Source organism: Sapajus apella, unplaced genomic scaffold (genome assembly GCF_009761245.1).
Source record: "Sapajus apella isolate SASKATOON/1434 unplaced genomic scaffold, GSC_monkey_1.0 scaffold2, whole genome shotgun sequence".
Lineage (NCBI taxonomy): Eukaryota > Metazoa > Chordata > Mammalia > Primates > Cebidae > Sapajus > Sapajus apella.
In genome coordinates, this window is record NW_022436942.1 from 53551517 (window position 1) to 53572759 (window position 21243).

Genomic DNA, 21243 nt, shown 5'->3' on the forward strand with positions numbered 1-21243 from the left:
TGGATGATAGATCCAAGCCTCAAGCTTCATTGGCCAAGCTCTTCCCAAAACTTTTACATGCATCATCAATGTTGCTTTTTTCAATCTCTGACCATCTAGCCAGTGACTGGTTATGGTTATAGATCTTCACCTCAGATAATGTTTCCTTCAAGTTAAAGAAGTACGTGATAAAAGGTAGTGCTTGGAATTCTGCCTACAAATTCAGATTTGCCCTCTACTGTCCTTCAAGACCACCCCAAATACACACAGTACATTTCTAGCTGATATCGCATATTATTCATGATATTTATAAGCCAGGTTTGGCACTTTTCGTTCTCAGTTAATTGGACAATAATTCTCCACAAGGGTAAAGGGACAGATTGGTAGGGGCAAGGTGTGGGAATAGAGTAGTTAAAGGCAGAGTGGGGAGAAATCTGTTCATACAAACAAAATGTGTTCTCATGGTCTGTCTGGTCCCATCTGCTAGGTGATGGCGTGCCTCTGGAAATGGTCAACTTTATGAGTAGGTGGATTAAATAGCACCTGGTGTCCCATAGTCTTCAACATCCCCAGTAGCAAATTAGAACTGTTTCTCAAAAGGAGAATAGTAATCTTCCAGAAGGGGGTCTGACATTGCTCCAAAGTCCTGTGGGCTTCCACTATGATTCTCCCGGAGAAATTTGTCTCTAACTTCAGTAAGTCTCCAAATCAGCCGGATACTTTGAGAGAGCTGAGCAGCAGAGCTGCTTGGACTGCAGACTGGGCCACATACAGGGACTGTTTTTGCTCTGCCAGCTTTTCAGGTCACCAGATAAATAAATAAGTGCAGAACATCTGTGTATTATATGCTATCGTGAAAATCCAGGGCTCAAAAAGCCAAAACAGCACACTGAATACAGTATCTTTGAAGGCACTGAATTCAACATGATCCCGCTAAGTAAGGGATACTCAGGGGGCTGGGCTGAGATAGATTAGTGTCTTATGATGGAGGAAAGTTTCAAAAGAACTGGTTTTTGTGTGTTTCTTTAGCATGGTAGTTCAAAACATTGGCTGCAAAGTGGAGACCACAAGGTGGGTGCAGGGAGAGTTTTTAAAAATTACTGATGCCTGGATCCTACTCTCAGAGATGCTGTTCTAATTGCCTGGGCTTCTGGGTTATGAAAAAGCTAGGCTGGGAGTGGTGGCTCATGCCTGTAATCCCAGCACTTTAAGAGGCTGAGGCAGGTGGATCACGAGGTCAGATCGAGACCATCCTGGCCAACATGGTGAAATCCTGTCCTACTAAAATACAAAAAACTAGCTGGCATGGTGGTGTGCACCTGTAATCCCAGCTACTCGGGAGACTGAGGCAGGGGAATTACTTGAACCCGGGAGGTAGAGGTTGCAGTGAGCCAAGATTATGCCACTGCACTCCAGCCTGGTGACAGAGCGAGACTCCCTCTCAAACAAAAAAGCTAATATGCAGCCAAGGGCGAGGACCGTTGTTCTAGTTCCTTCTAGATGTCCCTATACCAACAGCCAGGGTCCCACTCTATCCCTTAAACAGTTTCACTTATAAACCAAAAGGTATCTGAGACAGGTCGCAATCCATTTAGAAAGTTTATTTTGCTGAGATTAAGGATGTGCCTGTGACACAGACTCAGGAGGTCCTTACAACATGTGCCCAAAGTGGTCGGGGTACAGCTTGCTTTTAGACATTTTAGGGAGACATAAGACATCAATCAGTATGTGTAAGCTGTACACTGGTTCTGTCAGGTAAGACAGGACAGCCTGAGGCAGGGACTTCCAGGTCATAAGTAGATAACAGACAAAAGGTTGCATTCTTTTGAGTCCTTGATCAGCCTTCCACTGAATATACAATTTAGTCTGACTCAGTGAATCTGGATTTTTACATTAACAATAGGGCAGAAGAAGCAATCGGATATGCATTTGTCTCCGGTAAGCCTCAGAGATGACTCTGAGTTTTGTCTGTCCTTTGTCCACGAGGAATTTCAAGGAGGGAGATATGTAACTTTTAAACTTTGTAGCTGTTAATAGCTTATTTAGGGATAAAATGGGAGGCAGGTTTGCTTGACATAGTTCCCAGCTTGACTTTTCCCTTGGCTCAGTAATTTTGGGGTCCCAAGATTTATTTTCCTTTCACACACTCGGTGCCTTGAGTTGAGATTTGAGAATCAAGGTTTATTCTCTCTTAAGTCATTCAATACCCTTGGAAACAACCACCTGACTCCATATTGCTATTAAACTGTTCCATGGTGGCTCCTAACCAGTCTCCGAGGGCCTTATCCTCAGGGGGTTCGTGGATCCTGGTGACTAAAGACAGCCTGATAAGCTCTTTGGTCACTGGAGCTGTGAGCTTTCCATCCAGAATACAGAGGGATGTGGCACCACCTTTCATCCTACCCAGACACAACAACCAATTCCAAAGATCCCACATTTTTCTTGAAAGCCTTTTGCCTACCTCTGGTACCAATCCTGATAGTAAAGTTTTTTTTTTTTTTTTTCATTTGTAAGCAACAACAACAAAAAAATCTGTGACCCTAGTTAGCTTAAAGAACTAAGAATATATTGGAACAGAGCCTAGGATAGTTTACAGTTTTAAATGAACTGTTAAAGAACCAGACTCAGGAAATAGGATATCTCTGATAACCTCCTTAGAGAGCTTCAATAAAAGCCACCCAGTCATGATGACTTTCAGCCTTTGTGTCTCTCCATTCAAGTTCCAAATTCCCAAAATCTGGATTTCCTTGGCTTGGTTTAGGTCTTCCCATATAAACTATGGTAGTAAGGTAGGGTCCCAAAGCACAAACATGACCCCAGAGGCTGTTTCCAGAAAAGGGAACTGTGAACCAGGCAGCTACCCCAATACAAGTCTACTTCAATCACCATGTTTGCAAGCATCTGTTTTGCAACTGGAAAACAACAAAGTAAAGGGCAAAAAGGCACAAAAGACATTGTTTAGTCAAACAATTTTAATCTAGTTAATGGTAAACAGTAAAAGTGTAATTACATGGAAAGCTCCATATTTTGCATGTTTACACTGTTCTTCATCGTCTTTACTTGTAAGGTGTTGAAGGTGGGATCCACTCCTGAATCTTCTTTCTAGTGGTGGAATAAGGTACATATTGTTCTGGGGTGCCAGTCACGTTGAATTTATGGGTTGTCCAAATGAATTTACGAGAAGTAAGTGGTTTTACTGTTGGAGGATCATCAGTCATACTGTGAAGCCAACGATGCCTTAAAGAGGGGGAAAAAAACCCAAACAGTTATGAAGAGGCAAAACAGCACAGTAGAAGGAGGGTTAAAAACGTAGTCCTGGAACGATTCTGTTGCTTGGGTTCAAGCCTCAGGGCCATCACTTACTAGCTGAATTTTTCTATGCCTTAGTTTTTTTCCATCTGAATATCCCTATTCCTCAAGGATGGTATAATGATAGAAGGAGACAATATACATAAAGCACATAGAAAAATTCTTATGTGTGGCAGATGCTCAACAAATGTTAGCTACTGTTCTCATCACTGCCTTTTTTTCTTCATTTTTCATTCCTTCTATTTTTTTTTTTTTTGGAGACAGGGTCTCACTCTGTCACCCAGGCTGGAATGCAGAAGCACAATCGTGGCTCACTACAGCCTTGAACTCCTGGGCTCATGTGATCCTCCTACCTCAGCTTCCTACGTAGCTGGGACTACAAGAGCATGCCACCATGCCTGGCTAACTTTTAGAACATTTTTGTAGAAATGAGGTCTCACTATGCTGCCCAGGTCGATCTCGAACTTCTGAGCTCAACAGATCTTCCTGCTTCAGCCTCTCAAAGTGCTGGGATTATAGGCATGAGCCACCATGCCTGGCCTATTACTGTATTTTATCAAATCTGACACCATCCATTTTCAGACATGCCATTATTTTATCTCCCTCTAAGAAAGAAAAGATGCTACCAAATGAATTATGGCACACTACTGATTATAATATGTATTCCAATTTTAGATGTAAAAATGTATTTTAGAATTGATAAAATACAGTACTACTATTAGGTGCTAGAGGCCGATTCTAGATTTTCAGTATGCTCAGGTTACTCTGGCTCATGAAAGTCTAGTTTAAAACCCATGAGGCTCCTGCTGAGAAGAGTCTCTGATGCATTGTAAATTCAAGCGTGTGAATATAAACGCTAGAGAATATGCAACTTGTTATATTAAAAATTTAAACTTGTTATATTAAAAAATTAAATCAGGGCCAGGCACAGTGGTTCATGTCTATAATCCCAGCACCGTGGGAAGACGAGGCAGGAGGATCACTTGAGACCAGAAGTTCGAAACTAGCCTGGGCAACATGGTGAGACCCTGTCTTAAAAAAAAAAAAAAAAGTTGAATCAGCCCCCAATTCACAAATATTTCAGTCATAAGTGCTTAACAATTTAATTTAAGAGGATATTTTCCAGAAATCAGACCTAAAAGCTGGATACCTGGAGTTGAAAGAGAAGAGACCAGTGATATTGCTGCTAATGACAGGGAAAGGAGGAATCAGTTTGTGGAACAAAGAGTGCGATCAAGCAGGAAGCTAAGCTGAGGGGTTTATATGGGAAATAAGGGGAGAGTGAATTCGTACCAGCCCCTAAGACCTGGAGCTCACAAGACAGAGACGACCCTATTGTGGCGGGGGGCAGAATGAGGGGACAGCCACAGAACTGCAGCCCCAAGGGGGGAAAAAGGTGATTATCTAGCTTCAGAGAAAAGGACAAGAGAAGGATGTTTCAGTGGAATAACTAAAACTAAAGCTAATGAGAAAAATTTTTGTTGCTATGTAAGCCTAAGAATATTTGCTAGCAGTAATTGATAGATCCTGCTAGGTAATTGGCTAAAATCCAGTCTGAATAGAGATAAAATATGATTACAGTTGCTATATTTGTATCTAAAGATAATTGTTTCATGATCAGCTTATACAATGAGGAATGCAGAAGGCTGTACAAGCTAGGTCAGTGCCTGTCTTACAATCTCTAAAGGAAGCTGGGGATTAGTGAAAGTGACCTGGACCAATAAACCATAACCATTCTTATGAACATATGAGTGCTGAAGCCCTTGTGAGCCGATGGTGGTGAGCCATGCTCTACTAGCCACTCAGAGGAGGGATTAGCTGTTAAAGTCAAGGCTGTCGCTTATCAGGGGGCTTTGCGAGCTTAAAGCACAGCAGAAATACTTAACATTTACCTTGTTGAGTCAGCTTAACTAAAGAAAAATTTTATTCAAAAAATTGCTGTCAAGACTCCTGAAGATTAAAATGATATTTAAGGAACCACAGTCCTAAGCTTATGCCTATTCAGTTGCTTAAGTGAGGAACTGAAGAGCTCATGGAGAAATGGAAAATGCTCCAAAAAAGTAAAAGATAATTTTTATCACAATACACAAATCTGAAATATTTATCCTGGCAAGTCTACATGCAAGAATCAGGGAATGAATAAATAATAAACTATACCCATTATGGCAGTTTATAAAGAATTATAAGAAATGTTTAGAGTCTGCTAGGCAAATATAACCCTGTTGCTATTATTATTAAATAAGGGGTAAACAAATCATATCTTTCAGAATGCCACACAAGAGTTTTATTTATTTATTTTTTTGAGACAGTCTCACTCTATGGTGCAGGCTAGAGTGCAATGGCATGATCTTGGCTCACTGCAACCTCTGCCTCCTGGGCTCAAGTGATTCTCCCCTCAGCCTCCCAAGTAGCTGGAATTACAGGCATGTGCCACCATGCTGGGCTAATTTTTTAATTTTTAATAGAGATGGAGTTTCACCATGTTGTCCAGGCTGGTCTTGAACTTCTGGCTCCAGTGATCTACCGGCCTCGGCCTCTCGAAGTGCTGAGATTACAGGCATGAGCCACTGTACCTGGCCAGAGATACTGACTTTTAAGTTATTTTTAAAAATTTGGCTGGGCACAGTGGCTCATGCCTGTAATCCCAGCACTTTGGGAGGCCGAGGTGGATGGATCACTGGAGGCCAAAGTTTGAGACCAGCCTGGCCAACATGACGAAACCCATCTCTACTAAAACTACAAAACTTAGCCAGGAGTGGTGGCGTGCACCTGTAATCCCAGCTACTTGGGAGGCTGAGGCATGAGAATCACTTGAGCCTGAGAGGGGCAGGCTGCAGTGAGCTATCTTGCCACTGCACTCCAGGCTGAGTGACACAGTGAGATTCTGTCTCAAAATAAATAAATAAGTAAATAAGCCAATGTACTAACTGCATTGTTTAGAAAATTGTGTTGCAGTTGGCATTAGACTCACTTCAATTTTATATCCCAGTTATTATCTTAAAGGACAAAGTGTAAAATTATATATATTTGACACAGTCAGGGAAACTGTAAATAAAGAGACTGAGAAAGGAAAAAGATTACAAATACAAAAGAGAAGACTATTTGTAGAAAAAAATATATATATATTTATATATATATTCAGTCCTCATAGAGACTGCCAAAAATTGCCAATGCCGACTGTATTTCAAGTCGTCATGGCAGGGTATTAGGAAAAGTTTTCAATTAGCAATAATCATGCTTCAGATAAACCTCATCAGCTACGATACTGCCACTGCTCAAAGCTGTAAAAAATTTTTTACATTGGGGGAAAAACTCAGTACTCAAACATATTGAAGTTGTATCAAAATAACTGGAAAATGAAGATATTAAATCATAATTACTATAATCTCCTCCACCGAATTATTTTAACTTTTGGGAATGAAGCTTAAACTTGCAACACAACTCTAACAGCAATAAATCCCACAAATGGTTAATCTTATTTTCAGCTGTATAAGAAGAAAAAGTGTGTCTGAGAACAGGGGAGAGAGATTTTCTCCTTCTTTGAAAACATGCTGCTTCACTTACATAGCCCCTCAGTTTGAGGATGTGTGCCACTCAAAAGTGGAAAACAGAGGGATTTATTTGTGAAGAAAAACTAAAACAGCCGAAAAGAAAATTTAAGAAATAAAAACATACATACAATATAAAATACATTTAAAAAAATCATTGCAAATGAAAACATTCCTAAAGAGTGTTTTGTATTAATAACAAAGATAAGAAAGTTTAATGTTCTCTTTCAGAAAACTGCCAGAAACAAAACATCACCAAATAAGAGCCAATAACAACAATATAGACAGGTTTTTTCCCTTAATTGATACATAACATTTTACATTATTTGTGGGGGTACATTTGATACTTTGTTACATGCACAGAATGTGTGCTGATCAAGTCTCTAAGGTATCTCATCACTTTGAGTATTTGATATTTCTGTGTTGGAAACAATTCAAGTCCTCTCTTTTAGCTACTTTGAAATATACAATACTACTTGATTCTTTCTTCCTGGTGAAGTTAATGAATCAAAGCCTGCAGTGGTGTCATCACAGCTCATTGCAGCCTCAAACTCCTGGGCTCAAGTGATCCCCCTGCTTCAGCCTCCTAAGTAGCTAGGACTACAGGTGCACAACACCACACTTGGGCTAATTTTAAAATATTTTGTAGAGATGTGCTCTTTATGCTCCCCAGGCAGCTGGTCTCAAACTCCTGGCAATCTTCCTCTCTCAATTTCCCAAAGTGCTGGGATTATAGGCTGGCTTCAGACCATACTGTTTCAGATATTTTCACTTAGTATCACTGAGACTAGAAATGCCAAAGATTTATTATTTTTATTTATTTATTTAAGACAGAGTCTTGCTCTGTTTGCCCCGGTGGGAGTGCAATGGTACAATCCTGGCTCACTGCAACCTCTGCCTCCTGGGTTCAAGTGATTCAGCCTCCTGAAGAGCTGGGATTACAGACACAAACCACCACACCTGGCTAATTTTTGTATTTTTAGTAGAGACAAGGTTTTACCATGTTGCCCAGGATGGCCTTGAACTCCCAGACTTGAGGTGATTTGCCTGCCTCAGCTTCCCAAAGTACTGGGATTACAGAATGTGAACCACTACACCTGGCCTAGAAATGCCGAAGATTTTTGAATTTTTCAAAAAATAAATATGAAAGACTAAGGAAAAACTCCACAATATTTCTTGAAGTAAAAATATTAATCACACTAAAGCTATTACTCCAACTCACTTTATGAGATATTCGCACACATACTGCTCTTTCACTTATTTAGTACTCATTAAGGTATTCTAAAGTTTACAAAACAGGATTACAATGACTTTCCCATGGTCCCACATGATGTAAGTTACAGAGCTGAGGCTTGAACACAGCCTCCTAATGGTTGACTCAAGAATCTTTCGATTAGAAATTTAACTTTCAATCAATAGATGAAGCTGGATTGGGATTATGGTATCCACAAAACCCCTTAGATCCATTTAACCCCAGGATGGGACCGACATATTTAACAAATGAACCAAATATGGTTCATTATAAGACAGCAATTTAAACCTTGTTAGCACACTAACTGTTATTTAATTAAGGGCAATCTGAATGAAAATCCCAGTGGGGTTCTTCTCAGAGTTTGACAATATGATTGTAAGCTTCAGCTAGAAGTTTAAGAAAATTTTGAAAACTCAGAACCATCAGAAAGGCTGGCATTGGCATCATCAGACATTAAATGAATGCCTCAAACATCAGAATGCTATGACAACTGGCCCAGAAGAACAAGAAAAAATTAGAAAAAAATCCACGAAACAGACTAAAATGTATATAAGGTGAAACTGGCATTTCAAATCATTGAGGAAAGTAAACATTTCTCAACAAATTATGCTAGAATGATTTTGTTGGGAAAAAAAAACACCATTAGGTATAAGTTGAGAGGAATGTACAAAAAGATAAACAAAACAAGTTGGCTTTCCAGAGTCATCAATGATTCCATATAGATTAATAATGCCAACAGATTAATTAAGGGTACTCTTAGAGTACCCTTCCTGCAGCCCAGGAAGTAAAAATTGCATTGCTGAAAGATCCTTTGTCCCATTCCTAATTTTTCTTTGCGACACTGAACATCTATGTCCACAAATTGGTGACACAGATGGGACACATTCCCCTCCAGAGTGGTCTCCAGCCAAGACCCACCTGGTATGAGGAATAAATCAACCTGGTCTTTCAGCAATGCCGGGGGAAAAAAGGCTTCAAGCTTTGGTCAAAATTCTAAAGGTTAAGTATGTGTAAGTGTGCATGCGAGAGAGCAGTATGAGTGGTTTTTCTCTGCAACATCTGTAATCGTTTCATACGGCCTCTGAGCAAAACAAAAGTAAAGAGAGGAGTGAGAGAGACCTCCGAAAGGGCTAGGGGGATAGTTAGAATCCTCCCCTGGAAAAAGGCAAAAGGTAGCCAAGAAGGCTCTGGAGGAGCCCCCTGCTCGTGCTGCTGGTCTTCTCCCCTGCTGGTGCAGGTGCCTGTCTGCCCCGCAAGGTTCTGGGCGTCCAACCTCGGACCATCTTGCTGCTGAGGCCGCAGGGGTGCCTGTGGCTGGGTCAGCCGCCCGTTGGGTGGGGCCCAGGGAGGCGAAGGTCACAGGCGCACAGGGGCCAGGTTGCTCTAAGTGGCAGTGCGCCTGCCAACGACAGGGTCGGGAGTAAGGAAGCAGTGCAGATGGCATTGGAAGTGGCAAGTGGCCTGTGTAGGGATGGCAGTGGCGGAGGTCGCCTGCAAGGACACTGGCTGTGGCAAGGGGTGCCGCAGCGAGGGGCTCTGCAGAGGCGGCAGTGGGAGAGGCTGGAAAGCAGCAGCAGCAGCAGCAGCAGCAGGACAGTCTGAGGTTGGACGCCGGGACCCCTGCAGGGCAGACAGGCGCCGCACCTGCGCCAGCAGGGGAGACCAGCAGCAACGGGCAGCAACTACAAAAGCCCAAGGCAAGTCTCGCTCAGGCCAGCGAAATGTTAGAAATCAGAAAGAAAAAGTATATAAAAAGATGGTAAGAGAAAGTGCATGTGAAAGAGAGAGAGAAAGTAAAACTAACGAAAGAAATAGTTTAGAAAACAGAAACTTTTTCTTTTAAAGACTCAGGCAGAACAACTAAGCCAAAACATGCTTAAAAAAAAAAAAAAGTTTAAAAAGAAAAATTATAAAGTAAAAGAAGAGGGAATTGTGGGAAGTAGAAAATTTCCTTTTTAAAGTTTCCTTTGTTAAAGAATAAGTGTGCTTAAAAAAAAAAAAAGAGTAAGTGTGCTACTAGCTCTTCGTTAAGCCCTACTCTATGTAGCTGTTAAACATGCTGTGCCAACAGGCATGTAGTGCGTTCTATGTTATTGTACTTTAACCAAAATATCTGTGGCTGGATGTGCTCACAGGCCTGTTCCAGCTCTCCATTGCTTTTACCTGTTTAGAAAAGTTTTAAGTTATTAGCCAATCAGGTTTTAGTTTACATTGTGAGGTCTGGCTCCAGCCGACAGACCTGAGACAAAACAGAACAAGACTCTGTCTCTAAATAAATAAATAAAAATAAATAATAATACTCAGATATAAAATGAATATTTATAATCATAGGATATATTGATATTAATAGAATGTTAAGGATCACTAGTAAAATTAATCACAAAGGTAAAAAGCCATAAAAAGAAAAAAAGCTGATAGATGTTACCATGTAAAAATTGAAAAAACTATAAAACATTGGTGAAAGAAATTGAAGAGGGTATCAAAAAATGGAAATATATTCCATGTTCATGGATTAGAAGAATGAATATTGTTAAAATGTCCATATTACCCAAAGCAATCTACAGATTAAATGCAATCCCTATCAAAATACCAATCACTTTCTTCACAAAAATAGAAAAAAAAAATCCTAAAATATATATGGAACCACAAAAGACCCAGAATAGCCAAAGCTATCCTGAGCAGAAAAAATAAAACTGGAGGAATCACATTACCTGACTTCAAATTATACTACAGAGCAGCCGGGTTTGTTAGCTCACACCTGTAATCCCAGCACTTTGGGAGGCTTAGGTGGGTGGATCACTGGAGGTCAGGAGTTTGAGACCAGCCTGGCCAACATGGTGAAACCCTGTCTCTACTAAAAAATACAAAAATCAGCGGGTGTGGTAGCACATGCCTATAATCCCAGCTAGTAGGGAGCGCAGGAGAATCGCTTGAACCCAGGAGGTGGAGGCTGCAGTGAGCCGAGATTGTGATACTGCACTCCAGCCTAGACAATAGATCGAGACTCCATCTTAACAAAGAAAAAAAGGTCTTAAAAATATTATACTACAGAGCTACGGTAACCAAAACAGCAGGGAACTCATTTTTGCTAAAGATGCCAAGAACATATGCTGGGGAAAAGACAGTCTCTTCTGAGAAAACTGGATATCCATATGCAGAAGAACAAAACTGGATTCCTATCTTTTGCTGTATTTTACAAAATCAAATCAAAATGGATTAAAGACTGATGATATCTAAGACCTTAAACTATGAAACCACTACAAGAAAACATTGGGAAAATTCTCCAGGACATTGGTCTGGGCAAAAATTTCTTGAGTAATAACCTACAAGCACAGGCAACCAAAGAAAAAAAATGGGCAAATGAGATCACATCAACTTAAAAGCTTCTGCGCAGCAAAGGAAGCAATCATCAAAGTGAAGAGACAACTCACAGAATAAGAGAAAATATTTACAAACTATCCATCTAACAAGGGATTAATAACCAGATTACATAAGGAGCTCAAACTACTCTACAGGAAAAAAATCTAATAATGTGATTTAAAAATGGGCAAAAGATTTGAATAGACATTTCTCAAAAGAAGACAGACAAATGGCAAACAGACATTTTAATTAAAAAATAATAATTTTTTTAGTTTTTTTGAGTACCTAGTAGGTGTATATATTTATGGGGTGAGATGTTTTGACACAGGCATGCAATGTGTGATCATCACATCATGGAAAATGGGGTAACCATCCCTTCAAACATTTGTCCTTTATGTTACAAACAATCTGATTATACTCAGTTTTTAAAAAATGTTCAATTAAATTATTACAGACTATAGTCACCATGTTGTGCTATCAAATACTAAATCTTATTCTTTCTAACTATTTTTTAATACCCATTAACCATCTTCACCTCCTCCTCATCTGCAACTATAAACAGGATTAAAGGCTAAAAGAAATAGGGGAAAATATTTGTAATATACAGAAAAAATGGTTCACCTACCATTACAGTCAGAGAAAGTCAAATGTCCAATAGAAAAATGAATAAAAAATATTAAAAGATATCAACAAAGAAAAAACCATAGTGGCAAACAATGAAGTTTAATCAAGGCAATGCACATTAAAACAAGGTACAATTTTTTACTTGATAAATTGGCAAAAAATTTTTAAAATAAAACCCAGAATCTGTGAACTTAAAGAGAAATCAACACTCATCTACTACTGAATATATTTATGCCGAGAATATAAATTACTTAGAGAAATAGTATTTTAAAAGACTGTAACAGGCTAGGCACAGTGGTTGTCACATATAATCCCAGTGCTTTGGGAGGCCAAGGTGGGAGGTTCATTTGAGGCCAGGAGTTTGACACCTTCTCTCTCAAAAACAAAAACATTAGCTGGGTGTAGTGGCAAGCACCTATACTCCCAGCTACTCAGGAGGCTGAGGCAGAAGGATGGCTTGAGCCTAGGATTTTCAGGTTGCAGTGAGTTATGATCATAGCACTACACTTAGCCTGGGTGACAGAGTAAGACCTTGTCTCAAAACAAAACAAAACAAAACAAAAAACGAAAAAAAAACAAACCCCCCCCCCTGGCAAAAAAAAAAAAAAAAAAAAAAAACTATAACAAATGATTCAGAGGGTCAAAGTACTAGAAAGGACAGGTTGAAATTGTAATGTAATTCAGAGGTAAATCTAGCTTTAAATTTATTAAAAAACTATGAAGGAGTAGCAGAAGATGTCATTTTGGGATCAGCTAGCTAAAGTGAAGAAAACTGGCTGGGTGCCGTGGCTTACGCCTGTAATCCCAGCACTTCGGGAGGCCGAGGAGGGCAGATCATGACGTCAGGAGATGGATACCATCCTGGCCAACATGGTGAAACCCCGTCTCTACTAAAAATATAAAAATTAGCCAGGCATGGTAGTGTATGCTTGTAGTCCCAGCTATTCAGGAGGCTGAGGCAGAATAGCTTGAACCCGGGAGGCAGAGGTTGCAGTGAGCTGAGATTGCACCACTGCGCTCCAGCCTGTTGACAGAGTGGGACTCCGTCTCAAAAAAAAAGTGAAGAAAACAGATTATCATACCCAAAAAACAATATTTGTGGCAAGTAAAATAGTATATGTACATTCATTCATTCAACAAATATCAATTGCAGAAATACTGTTCTAGGCACTGTTCTAACATGGCATTTGGGGAAACATACAATAAATTAAATAATATATAATACGATGCAGAGGTAGCTAAGTGCCACTAAGGAACAAGCTAGAGCAGGGGAAGAGTATGGAGTATGTGAGGGAACAGAGCTCTTATGGATTAGATCACCTGAAGAGCTACCGGATGGGCACTTGAATAAAGTGAAGGTGTGTGAGCCATGCAAAATCTGGGGAAACAGCTGGCGCAGACTGAGCTGAGAGTAGGCTCACTGTTCAAGGAAAAGCAAGAAGGCCAATGTGGCCAAGTCAGAGTCAACAGGGCAGTGACCAGGACAGTGAATGCAGACTGTGATCACATAAGGCCTTGCAGACTATGGACGGAGTTACAGTTTTATCTCTTATTGTGATGGGAAGCCACTGGATCATTCTGAGCAGAGACTTGATGTGACCTGATTTACATATTAAAATAGGCACTCTAATCACTTAGAATGTTGAGAACACTAGTGCATGGCAGGAATGTTACCAAACCAGTTGGGAGGTGATTGTAGATGTCCAGGCAAGAGATCATTGTGCCTTGGATGAGGGTAATAGTCAGAGAGGTGGTGATGAGATGTGGGATATACTCAGAAACGAAAGCAGGATGAACTTGCTAATAGACTGGAATTAGGGATATTAGACTGGAGGATGACACTGTTTTGGGCTTGAGTAAACAAATGTCCTTTAAGTGCTTAGGAACATTTTGCTTGATAAGTAAATCTGCCTATGCACTGGGGATTTGAACAATTGAAAAAAACGAATATCAAATATGTTCAATTTATAAATGTGACCTAAAATGCTTAATGGGATATATTAATTAAATCTGCAAATGGGTATTACTGTTAGGACAATGTAATCCTTTCCATTAGAGTTTATCAAACATTCATCAAAGCACAAGAAAAAATGATTGTTCTTTATTTTTATGCAAAAATAATTCAATTTACTAATCTTTTTATCCTATTTATAAATCGAACCTCAAGAAAGAAAAACAATTAGGTTTGAAAATTTGCAACTATAATAAATAGTATATTAATTTTAAATCCAAATTGCCCAACAATCCTTTCTAAATACAAAAGCCCCACAGAAACAAAAATACTTGAATTGACAGAGTATTTAATGAGATAGGAAACATGTCTGTGACATATTAAGTGAGGGGAGGGAGAAGGAAGTCACAAAATACTGTATTATATGAGAAATGTGTATGTATATTGTTTATAATCATAAACTTTCTTCTAAAGAAGGTGTGACCAATAAGCTACAATCAGTTTTTCTGATTTTTACAAAAATTTTTTACAGTTTTACACTGTGATTTTTTTTTTTTTTTGAGATGGAGTCTCACTCTGTTGCCCAGGCTGGAGTGCAGTAGCACGATCTTGGCTCAATGCAACTTCTGCCTCCTGAGTTCAAGCAATTCTCCTGCCTCCTGAGTACCTGGGACTACAGGCATGTGCCACCACGCCCAGCTAACTTTTGTATTTTTTAGTAGAGATGGGGTTTCACCATATTGGACAGGCTGGTCTCAAACTCCTGACCTCGTGATCCACTTGCCTCGGTCTCCCAAAGTGCTGGGATCACAAGCGTGAGCCACTGTGCCCAGCCTACACTCTGATCTTTTAAAAACATTCCTCTGGGCCAGGCACTGTGGCTCACACCTGTAATCCCAGCACTTTGGGAAGTCAAGGTGGGCGAATCACTTGAGGTCAAGAGTTCAAGACCAACCTGGTCAACATGGTGAAACCCTTTCTCTACTAAAAATATAAAAATTAGCTGGGTGTGGTGGCACATGCCTGCAATCCTAGCTACATGGGAGGCTGAGGCAGGAGAATCACTTGAACCCAGGAGGTGGAGGTTACAGTGAGCCAAGATCACACCACTGCACTCGACAGAGCAAGACTCCATCACAAAAAAAAAAAAAAAAAGAAAGAAAAAAGAAAAACATTCTTCTATAGTCCCAGTTACATGGGAGGCTGAGGCGGGGGAGTGCTTGAGCCCAGGAATTCAAGGCTGTAGCGTCTATGATTGCACTTGTAAGTACTTCCTGTACTCCAGCCTGTGCAACACAGCAAGACCCCATCTCTAAAACAAATACTCCCAAAACATTCTTTCTCTACCCAAAAGCAGACTCTCAAATAGTTGTTGAATCAGTGAATAAAATATTAACCGTATTGCTTCCAGGCCAAAGGATCGGAGCTTATTTTTGTTTCTACCTCTATTAATATTTCTCTGGATTTCCAAATTTTCTATAATTATTGTATATTCTTATAATTGGAAAAATATTTTAATGCTAATTATAAGGACTGTTTTAATAACATGAAAAACTGCTTACAATATTAATGGAAAAAAACAAGTAAAACGGAATACGGTTACAAACGCAACTACACAAAAGGGATTAAAAATCAGCCGGGTGTAGTGGCTCACACATGTAATCTCAGAACTTTGGAAGGCTGAGGCAGGTGGATCACATGAGGCCAGGAGTTTGAGATCAGCTTGGCTAACATGACGGAACCCCATCCCTATAAAAAAAAACAACAAATCCACCCCCCAAAATTAGCTGGGTGTGGTGGTGGACAACTGTAATCACAGCTACCCAGGTAGCTGAGGCACAGAATCGCTTGAACCTGGGAGGCAGAGGTTGTAGTAAACTGAAATCATGCCACTGCACTACAGCCTGGGTGACAGAGCGAGACCCTGTCTCAAAAAACAAAAAAAAGGATTAAAAAGGATTAATGGAAATATGTCCAATATTGACAGTACATGTCTACCACAGGCTATGTGAATCATTGTCCTTTGCTAGAATCTGTAAACTTTTCTGATCTCTCTGCATTTCTTTTAAGAACAGATTCTATGTAGATTCAATGAACTTCATATTGCCAAATCACACATTTTTCTGTCATCATCTTACTCAACCTCTTGGCAACAATCAAAATAATAAGACTTCCCTTCCTAAAATATAAATCTTTCTTCCCTTTCCTCCTACTTTGCTAGCTACTTATCATTGTTCTTTGCTGGCTTGGCATGTTTGACCTTTGTCCTAAGCTAAATTCGTATATCCAGCTGTTTACTTGATATATCTAATCATGTGGATTTCACAACAGGTATCATACACTTACTAAGTCCAAAAAGAAGCATATGATTCTAACTCTCCACCCCCACCATCCTGCCCTTCTACAAGTCTTCCCATCTCAGTGAATGGTCCCCACATTATGGTACCAACTACTCAAGCCCCAAACCTATAAATATCCTTGATTCTTGTCTGTCACCTTCATGTAATGGCCCCCACCTGCCACCCTATTTCTCTACAAAGGCTTCTAGAACATATCATGCCAAATGAAAAACAGCTGACCAACAGGATGTTCAGCATCTTAAACAAATTAACCTTTCAAGAGCAAAACCACTTATCAATTTTGCCCTGGCCACAGAAAAAATTTCAGGGACAAAATTATTTTCTGTTAAAAAAAAAAACCCTTTAAAATAAAATATTATTTTTTAAATGATGTATTTATGTATTACTTCAGTACATTAATTTTAATAAGAAAAATCAAGGTACAAGGAAAGACTAGTGTAACTACACTGAGGGAGAAAGACATGTTACTAAGAAATGAACAGAAAGTGCCACCAAGTGGGAAAACGGTATACATGCAATAGAGGAAAATCTATCCAGGCCACGTCTTGTTTTGTATCAAATTGCTTCAAAGGACTTCAAGGTTCCAATACTTCAAACCACAAACAGCACATATTTATTTTTTGATACAAATGAAAACAATAATTTTATACAGCCATGCATGAAACAGCCCAAACTTTCTACTTTTCTACACTGATTCTATATAAAACCTAACTACCATAACAACAAAAATGAAGACTTTTGTGAGTTACTGTATAGATGGTGGCAATTAGATAACTTCAAAATAAAACTGAAGGCAATAAAGTGGTATCAAACAAAATAAAAACAAGGACAAAAGAAAGGAAGGAAGGAAGGAAGGAAGGAAGGAAGGAAGGAAGGAAGGAAGGAAGAAAGGGAGAAAGAAAAGAAAAGAAAAGAAACAAACAGAAAGAAAAAGTAAGTAGTATAGAATGGTATTTGGGCTGGGCACAGTGGCTCATGCCTGTAATGTCAGCACTTTGGGAAGCCAAGGCAGGTAGATAGCTTGACCCCAGGAGTTTAATACCAGCCTAGGCAACACGGCAAAACCCTGTCTCTAGAAAAAAAAAATACAAAAGTAGCCAGGCGTGGTGGTCCATGCCTGTAGTCCCCACTACTCCGGAGGCTGAGACAGGAGGATGGCTTAAGCCTGGGAGTTCGAGGCTGTGGTAAGCCAAGATTGTACCAATGAACCCCAGCCTGGGTGACAGAGTGAGACCCTGCCTCAAAATAAAATAAAATGTTATTTGTTATCTACTTAAATACTTTCAGAGTATTCTACTCAATCAAATTAAACTAATATAAATTGCTGAAGAAGAAATTAGTATCTTGTTGATGATCTCATAAGAGAATAAAACATACAGGAAAATGAAGGTACTGTAACAAAAATAACAGACACTAAATTATAACACAGTATTAGTACTAGTATTCATTGAGTGCCTGTAAACTACAAGAGAACAAAGACCATACATATTTAATTCGCTGCTGTCAATATATGAACCTATCAAGGCCTGATGTATAGGGGGGTGCTCAATAAGTATTTGTTGAATGAATCAAGTTTGTAAGCAGACTGCGTTAGGTTCTAGGCAATCCCCATTTCTTATTTTCAAGGCATGTGTATGTAGCTCAACTGCCCATCCAAGAAGTTTGCACCACCACCTTTGGTTTTATACTGGTGGACCTAGCAGCCTTTACTGGCAGCTGGCAGATTCAAAAAAGTGAAGGTCTGTGGACAACATAGATAACATGAACTCATTTTTCTATAAGATTTCTAATGTTTCCCATAAGATTAGACAACATTAAGTGAAACAGAGAAGCTGACTAAAACTCTGTCAAAAACACTAATGTCTCTAAGGGAAATCTTCCCCTAGGTGAGATTATGCAGCTACTGAACAGACTCATAAGACTATCATAGGCCATACTTGGCACCTGAGAACTCAGGACAGAGGACAGGAATCACAGCTTGCCAGCTGGACAGCGTCAGATGTTCTTCTCCCTGGGAGGCTGTGCAGTTGTTCATGCAAGTGACAGCTCACCCAGCCATCCAGAAGCTATTTTCTTTAACTCCCTAGATGACACAGCACAGGCTCGAGGGAGAATGAGAGCAACATCAGGCAGGTGCAGGAGCTCCCTAACTTAAAACCCTCATGCTCCATCAAAGCCAATGTCCCTTTCCCACCAGGGTCATGCCAGTTCTAAGAGTAGTAGCACTCACCAGGCATTCATAATTCCTCTCAACCCAAATGCAATTTCCCAATCAGAGGTCGATTTTATGTTGCAGTACAGTTAACACAATGTTATCTGGTTTCCAGGATAACAGAGCTAGGCATTTAACTGAAGGTCATATTCTCCTAACCCTTAATTTATAAAGTTAAATTGAATACTACACTAGATTAAATCAAACCAAAATTCTATTTCCAGCACCAATCTCCACCCTAACCAACAGGCTACTTTTCAACTGTCTACTCGCCTTCTCACGTGATCATCTATCAAGCTTCTCATACTTAACACAGACCAGGTAGAACTCTTGACCACCTCTTCCAAACCTGCTCCCCTACTCCACTCCTCCCTAGCTCAGTGACTATACCTCTACTAGTTCAGGCCAAAAATCTTGAAGTCATCCTGACTGCTTTTTCTCTCAAAAGCCAATCAATCAGCAAATCCTGCTGACCCCATCTTACTTGGCATCCTCCAAAAGGACCTCCAATGATCACCTCCTCCTGGTATTCACTCTCTGGTATAATACCCTTTTCTTAAGTGTGGCTGGACTGATTGACTGGCTTCTAATGCTGAAGTACGGGATGTCACTTCCTAGATGAGGTTTTAAAAGACTGTGTTTTCCACCTTGGTCTGGGGAAGCCAGATGCCATGGCATGAGGTAGCCTGTGCAGAGGTCTACTGAGTAAGCTTGGAAGCAAATCTTCTGAGGTCTGTCTACAGCCACATGAGTAAGTGTGGCAATGGGTCCTTCCCAAGTCAAACCTTGGGAGCATGGCAGCCTCAGATGAGATCTCAATTGTAACCTTGTGAGAGACCCTGAGCCTGAAGTATCCAGCTAAGCTTCACTCAAATTGCTGTGAGATAATGTTTACTGTCTTAAGCTAAGTTTGGGATAACTTGTTCCACAGTAATAGACAACTAATATGATTCCAAATCTCATAACCTGCATCACTAGCTCCCTGGTCCAGCCCCATCAACAGCCTAGGCAATGACATACAACAGCTTCTTAAGTGATTAGTCTGCTTCCACGCTTGCCTTGCCCCCCTTCCTTTATTCTTCACAACAACCATAGAGATGCTTTAAAAATGTAAATCAGAGTGCAAAAGCCATTAGTGGGGCCAAGGAAAGTAGACATCTGCACTTGGTATGTGAGGGGGGTCCAGCAAGATGTGTCAGAGCCTGCATGAGGAAAAGAGCCTGTTCACCCATGGAGAGGAGAAGTGGCAAGTTGGTTTGGGGTGCTGGAGGCAAACTGAGGTAAGGAGGAAGTCCAGTGGGGGAAGAGGATGAGAGGGCAGCAATGGAAACAGTTACGCACAGAATTGGTCAAATAACTATATTAAGAAAAAAAAAAACAGCTATAAATGTGGAAAGGGAAAAAACTACAGTGTAACCTGTAGTGTTGGACTGTCATCAGTGGTACTGGTGGGGACACACAATCATTACATATGTTCCCTAGCCTGTCCACTGAGAAGGCCTGGAGCACTGACATTCCAATAACGATGAGCAAGCATGTCTTACATTCATATCTTAGTTTCTACTACCACTGTCCACTAAAAAATAAGGAAGCAAACAAACACAGGGCTCCTCAGAGAAATGGCTGTCTCCAAGGTTGGAACAGAGAAATTACAAGATGAACCTGAAACACCTCGTGTCAGGAAGTAAAAGGTGTTCCAAGAATGATGAAGACATTTCAAAAGGACCCCTAATGCTAATAGCCAAAATATATACAATACATACATCCATATATAATATGGAATTCAAAAAACTCAAGAGCAAAAAAACACAATTAAAAAATGGCAAAGTGGCTGGGCATGGTGGCTCATGGGCTCATGCCTGTAATCCTAGCATTCTGATAGGCCAAGGTGGGAGGATCACTTGAGCCAGGAGTTACAGACCTGCCTGGGCAACATAGGGAGGCCCTGTTTTCATACAAAAATTTTTAAAAATTAGTCAGGCATGGTGGCACATGGCTGTAGTTCCAGCAACTTAGGTGGCTGAGGTGGGAGGGTCACTTGAGCCTAGGAGGTCAGGGCTGCAGTGACCCATGGTCACACCACTGCACTTCAGCCTGGGCAACATACCAAGACTCTACCTTTAATAAAAGCAGTTGGTGGGGACAAAGAACCTGGACATTTCTTGGAAGATATATAAATGGCCAACAGCTATATGAAAAAAAATGCTCACTGTCACTAATCATCAGGGAAATGCAAATTAACACCACAATGAGATATCACTTCACATCTGCTAAAATGACTTATCAAAAAGACAGAAGATACCAAGTGTTGGCAAAGGTGTGAAGAAAAGGGAATCTGTGGCTGGGTGCAGCGGTTCATACCTGTAATTCTAGCACTTTGGGAGGCCAAGGTGGGTAGATCATCTGAGGTCTGGAGTTCCAGACCAACCTAGCCAACATGGTAAAACCCTGTTTCTACTAAAAACATAAAAATTAGCTGAGTGTAGTGGCTCATGCCTGTAATCCCAGCCACTTGGAAGGCTGAGGCAGGAGAATCACTTGAACCTGGGAAGTGGAGGTTGCAGTGAGCTGAGATTGTGCCATTGCACTCCAGCTGGGGTGACAGAGGGAGACTATGTCAAAAAACAAACAAAAAAAAAAAGAAAGAA

The 21243-nt window shown here is 40.3% G+C and overlaps 1 protein-coding gene and 1 non-coding gene across 2 annotated transcripts in view; both read right to left on the reverse strand.

Moving 5' to 3' along the window:
• Positions 1-2933: 2933 nt before the first annotated feature.
• The window catches only part of NDUFA12 (NADH:ubiquinone oxidoreductase subunit A12), a 41399-nt gene continuing 23089 nt past the window's right edge, over positions 2934-21243 (reverse strand). The window contains exon 4 of the mRNA XM_032298210.1: positions 2934-3216. Within this exon, the coding sequence (XP_032154101.1) occupies positions 3036-3216 (181 nt within the window). The 3' untranslated portion in view covers positions 2934-3035. The remainder of the gene's footprint in view (positions 3217-21243) is intronic.
• LOC116528274 lies at positions 6432-6571 on the reverse strand. Its single transcript, XR_004258961.1, has one exon. It is a non-coding gene; the product is annotated as a U4 spliceosomal RNA (small nuclear RNA).